At 40.2% G+C, this 5,858-nt stretch overlaps 1 protein-coding gene across 1 annotated transcript; it reads left to right on the top strand.

Moving 5' to 3' along the window:
- The first annotated feature begins 1,273 nt into the window (after window positions 1-1,273).
- LOC138657188 (protein S100-P-like) lies at window positions 1,274-5,020 on the top strand. The gene is made up of 2 exons (XM_069744805.1): window positions 1,274-1,479; window positions 4,818-5,020. Exons 1-2 carry the CDS (start codon window positions 1,342-1,344, stop codon window positions 4,965-4,967), a joined length of 288 nt encoding a protein of 95 aa, XP_069600906.1. The 5' UTR covers window positions 1,274-1,341; the 3' UTR covers window positions 4,968-5,020.
- The last annotated feature ends 838 nt before the right edge of the window (window positions 5,021-5,858 follow it).

The following is a 5,858-nucleotide window of genomic DNA, read 5'->3' as shown; positions in this document are numbered from 1 at the left end:
AAGGTTAGCTTTTTTGAGGATGGGTGTGATGGTGGCATGTTTGTAGGCAGAGGGGAAGGTGCCAGAAGATAGCGATAGGTTGAAGAGATGGGTTAGGGCTGGAATGAGCATGTTAGTGAGGTTGGGGAGCAGGTGGGAGGGGATGGGGTCAAGTGCACAGGTGATGAGGTGCGATTTGGAGAAGAGGCGAGTAAGCTCTCCTTCAGTGATGTTGGAGAGGGAGGTTATTAGGGAAGGGCAGAGGTCTGGTATATGGAGTGGTACACTGCACAGTACCACTCCTCCTGTCCTGCATATAAACACTGCACAGTACCACTCCTCTTGTCCTGTATATACACTGCACAGTACCACTCCTCCTGTCCTGTGTATATACACTGCACAGTACCACTCCTCCTGTCCTGTATATATACACTGTGCAGTACCACTCCTCCTGTCCTGTGTATATACACTGCACAGTACCACTCCTCCTGTCCTGTTCTGTTCTTGGAGAGGAGACATAGGTCTTTGGGAGGGTCAATACTGGTTTATGGGAGAATAAAAAATATACATATCGGAAAACCCATTTAAATGGACTATTCCAAGTAATCCCCTATCCCGCTGGGACTCCCATGACCTTGACAACTGGAGCTCTATAGAGCACCATGAAACTGGACCTGTGGTCAATCATGCTCACTGCGGCGCCATTCACATGCTGCTCTTCAAATAACGCCTTTAAGAGGATTGTTGTGGGGCACGACAAAGTATAGCATAATTCACTGATCGGGGGTGGGTGGGGAATGTTATAGCATTTGGGCTGGTGGGGTTTGTGTGGCAGGGCTGCTTTTTTGTCCCGGTCCGGCCCTGGTTGAGGTTGTAACCTGGAATTCAATATTTTGCACTATTTTTGCTATTTTGACCTCTTCATTGACTGATGCTGTTGGGTGAGCCCCATTGATGGTCTGCGGTTCTGCTGAAATCAGGGATTAGGTGATTTACATATAATATATATGGGAACATTGCAGTTCACGTGTGCGAAACTGTAAACTGAGTTTAGTTTCACAATTTTACGGGTGAAGAGTGAAATATAATTAAGGTGTGTCATTCATTCGTATGAATAAAGTCAACAATCATTTACAAAGTCCACCTTTACCAAATACAGATAAGGATTAATGGTAAGTAGTGTATTTATTACTGGTATTTGTATGACTGTTACACCCAATATAATATTGACCTAATGATACAATATTTGCTCTTCACCCTATAGACACAATCCCTATATAAATACCACATCCGTCCCCAATATTATATTCTGCCTACAACAAGCTGCCTGGACGAACCGAGGAGCTAATATCACATCCAAACATGACCGAGCTGGAGTGTGCAATTGTTTCTATCCTTGACGTCTTCGACAAATATTCCTGTGCCGAGGGCAACAAGAACACGTTAACCAAAGGGGAACTGAAGACTCTGCTGGAGAAGGAACTGCCTGGGATCCTGGGGGTAAGATCTTAATTAACATACAAAAAGAAAATAGTTATCAGCTGTGCTGCGTCTTTGTAGATGTTAGGTTCATAAAAAATGTCTTTAAAAAAATGGATAGAAAATTAATTAAATAGCAATTTATTAAAACCAGAGCATCTCCCTGCAGAAAATTGGATAATAATTCCTGATTTACTTTGAATACTAAACATATGTACACAGGACCCCCTTCATCCAAGTGCCATAGCGTTTTTATTGTCCTGTCCACGCAGCAGTATGAGAGCTTGTTTTTTGTGGGACAAGTTGTACTTTTGAATGATACCATTCATTCTATCACACAGTGTACTGGAAAATGAGAAAAAAGTGCAATTTCACAATTGCATTTTATTTACTATGCTCACTATATGGTAAAACTGACCTGGCAGTACGAATCTCCATGTCAGCACGAGTAAGTAGATACCAAACTTGTGTAGGTTTCTTTTTATTTGAGTGGTAAAAAAATTTGAAAATTTGCAAGTAAAAAAAATTGTTTTGCTGGTAATTTCTGAGACCCGTAACATTTTAATTTTTCAGGATATAGGGCTATGTGAGGGCTTATTTTTTGCACCCTGATCACCTCTTATTGCATTTTATTTCAATGTTGCAGCGCTCAACAGCTTTTTCCTTAGTATGTGCACACGTTGCGGATTTTGCTTCGGATCCGCAGCGGAGTGGCCGCTGCGGATTCGCAGCAGTTTTCCATGAGTTTACAGTACCATGTAAACCTATGGAAAACAAAATCCGCAGTGCACATGCTGCGGAAAAAAACGTGCGGAAACATAGCGCTGTTTATTCCGCAGCATGTCAATTCTTTGTGCGGATTCCGCAGCGGTTTACACCTGCTCCATAATAGGAATCCGCAGGCGTAAAACCGCAGGTGGAATCCACACAAAAAACGCAAAAAAAATAGCGGTAAATACGCGATAATTCCGCAGGAAATCCGCAGTGTGGTTTACCTGCGGATTTACCAAAATCAGTCAGGAAAAATCCGCAGCGTGTGCACATACCCTTACATCGTTTATTGGTCGGATAAATTTAATTTATATTTTGATGGATGGGACATTTATGAATGAAGCCATACCAAATATTTATGTGTTTATTTTTTTTATTGTTTTATTTTTTATGGGGTAAAAAAGGGGTCATTTGAATTTTTGTGATTTTTTTTATATGATTAAAACCTTTAAAAAAAACCAAAAAACTTTTTATTGTATTTAAACCCTTCACTGCCTGTAACATATAGGTCATGTCCCTGCACTCCATGCTGGCCTTGGTGCTGAGATCGCATGTTTTCCTTTACATGACAGCTAAACTGATCAGCTGGCATGTGCCTCTAACAACCGCGAGTGGAATCGTGATCCAGCCGCGGCTGTTAGCATGCTAAATGTCACTATCAATCTCCAACAGTGGCATTTAACAAGGCCGTGCCAGAGGTGCAGCACTAATCCCGTCCATCCGCTCCAGTGACGCATGACCTGTGGGTTGTCGATTGATTGGCATGACAACCCGAGGTCTGCAGGAGACCCCTGTTATTCTCATTGCCGGAATGCTATGTGCGCCGCCCTGTGGACAGCGGTCAGAGCAAAAGATCATTCTAGCTATACACAGCAGGGCTGCAGCTCTGCTGTGTGTAAAACAGGCAGCCGGGTGATCGCACCTTCTAGTCTCCCAAGGCGACTATTGAAGCATGTAAAAAAAAACGTTAAAAAAAAGTTTGATCTCACCCCGATTCGCCCCATTCAAAATAAAACAATAAAAAAATAAAAAATACACATATTTGGTATAGTCATGTTCAGAAACACCCTATCTATCAATATATAGAAATAATTAATCCGATTGGTAAATGGCATAAGCAGAAAAAAATCAAAACGATTTAATTACGTTCTGGTCGCCACAACATTGCAATAATATGCAATATCTGGAGATCAAAAGTTCATATCTAGCACAAAATTATATCAATAAAAACGTTAGCTCAGCACACAAAAAATAAGCCCCCACCCTGGTTCAGATTCTAAAAAATGGAGATGCTACGGCTCTCGGAATATAGCATCATTTTGAGATATTTTTTTCACCACTTAATTAAAAAAAAAAACCTATACATGTTTACTTTCAATGAACTCGTAATGACCCGGGGAATCATAATGGCAGGTCAGTTTTAGCATTTAGTGCACATGGTAAAAAAAAAAAAGAACAATTGTGGAATTGTACTTTTTTTGCAATTTCACCGCACTTTTTCTTCCAGTACATAATTATGGTAAAACCAATGCTGTCGTTCAAAAGTACAACTTGCTCCGCAAAAAAATAAAAGTCCTATTAACTAAAAAGTAATAAAAAGTTATGGCTCTGGGAAGACAGGGAGCAAAAAATGGAAATGCAAAAATGGAAAAACCCAAGGTCGTGAAGGGGTTAATAATCCCCTTAGGAGACTTGATGCTGCAGTCATCGATTGCTTGTGCTATGTATAGCACGCATAGGGGTGGAGCCGCATATTCATCATGGTAATGAGCGGCACCACGTGACCGCTCATACAGGACAAGCTGCGACGCTGAGAGGAAGCATCGAGGGAGCTGGGTGAGTATTTTATTTCCAGCGGGCGGGCGCACAGGGGATGGGAGGGGGGAGATTACCAGGAACTTTATTTTAACAACAAAAAAAATAAAAAAAACAATGATTTTTCATTCCTTCTCTCCAGCGAACGCTGCTGGGAAGAAGGAATGAATTCCGGATTCAGCACCCAAAGCAGGGGACAGCGCTTACTGTAGCGCTGTCTCCTGCACGGTCCGTGTGGTACTCAGTTGGCACATGGACGGCACACGGACAGCATCCGGGTGCGATACGTGTTTTACATGGATCCCTTGACTTTAATGGGTCCGTGTGATCCGTGCGCTCCCACGAACACTGACATGTCTCCGTGTTTTTCAAACACACTGACATGTGCAGAGACACATTGATTTTAATGTGTCTACGTGAGTCAGTGTCTCCGGTACGTGAGGAAACTGTCACCACACGTACCGGAGCCACTGACATGTGAAACAGGCCTAAGACAGAGGTGCTATGTGCTTAGGTGTTTAGGGTTACGGCTGGTTGCACCAAAGGGTCTTGTATATATATTCCAAGAGTCTTACAGATCATTGCTTGTATCATGTAGTGTATGAGGATTTATTTTTGAGGGGGGGTCTTTTATATTTAATTTAGGAAATTCTGAAATTCTAATTTTCATGTTTATACCATTTCTTCATGGCTAATTCAGTTGGACATATAATGATAATTACGGTAACAGATGAGCTTCTTTTATTCTAAAATAATTTTATTTTTATATTTAGAATGCCAAGGAGAAGAACGATTGCGAGAAACTCCTAAAGGATCTGGATGAAAATGGAGACTCTGAAGTTGATTTTAATGAATTTATGATCTTTGTTGCTGCGCTCACCTGTCTGGGACACGCTAGATTTGAAAACATGCCTAAAAAATAGCTATTAATATCAATTTACCATTGACTAATAAACTTCTGTATTTAACCCCTTTACCCCAAAAGGCTAATTGCACGTTAATGACCAGTCCAATTTTTACAATTCTGATCAGTGTCACTTTATGAGGTAATAACTCTGAAGCACTTCAACAGATCTGACTGATTCTGAGGACTTTTTTTCATGTCATATTGCACTTCATTATAGTGGTAAAATTTCCTTGCTAGGACTTGTACTTTTTTAGTGAAAAAATGGAAATTTGGTAAAAATTTTAAAAGTGTTGCAATTTTCAAACTTTTAATTTTTATGCTCTTAAATCAGAGAGTTATATCGCACAAAATAGTTAATAAATAACATTTCTCACATGTCAACTTTATATCAGCACAATTTTTGAAACATAATTTTTTTGTTAGCAATTTAAGAGTTAAGAGTTGACCAGTGATTTCAAATTTTTTTCAACAAAATTTACAAAAACGTTTTTTTAGGGACCACATCACATTTGAAATTAGTTTGAGGGGCCTATATGACAGAAAATACCCAAACGTGAAACCATTCTAGAAACTGCACCCCTCAAGGTGCTCAAAATCACATTAAAAAAGTTTGCTAACTCTTCAGGTGCTTCACATGAATTTTTGGAATGAGGAAGGAAATAATGAACATTGAACTTTTTGTCACAAAATTTTTAATTTAGACCCCTAATGGACCCCCAAATTTGTGAGACTTCTCCTGAGCATACTGATACCCCATATGTGAGGGAAAACCACTGTTTGGGCAAATAGCAGGGTTTGGAAGGGAAAGAACACCATTTGACTTTTTTAATGTAAAATTTGCTGTAATAATTAGCGGACGCCATGTTGCGTTTGGAGAGCTCCTAATAGCCTAAACAGTGGAAATCCC

The sequence above is a fragment of the Ranitomeya imitator genome, chromosome 1 (assembly GCF_032444005.1).
Source record: "Ranitomeya imitator isolate aRanImi1 chromosome 1, aRanImi1.pri, whole genome shotgun sequence".
In the NCBI taxonomy this organism is placed as follows: Eukaryota; Metazoa; Chordata; class Amphibia; order Anura; family Dendrobatidae; genus Ranitomeya; species Ranitomeya imitator.
The sequence above is the reverse complement of the archived record's forward strand: the minus strand, read 5'-3'. Positions and strand labels throughout refer to the sequence as shown.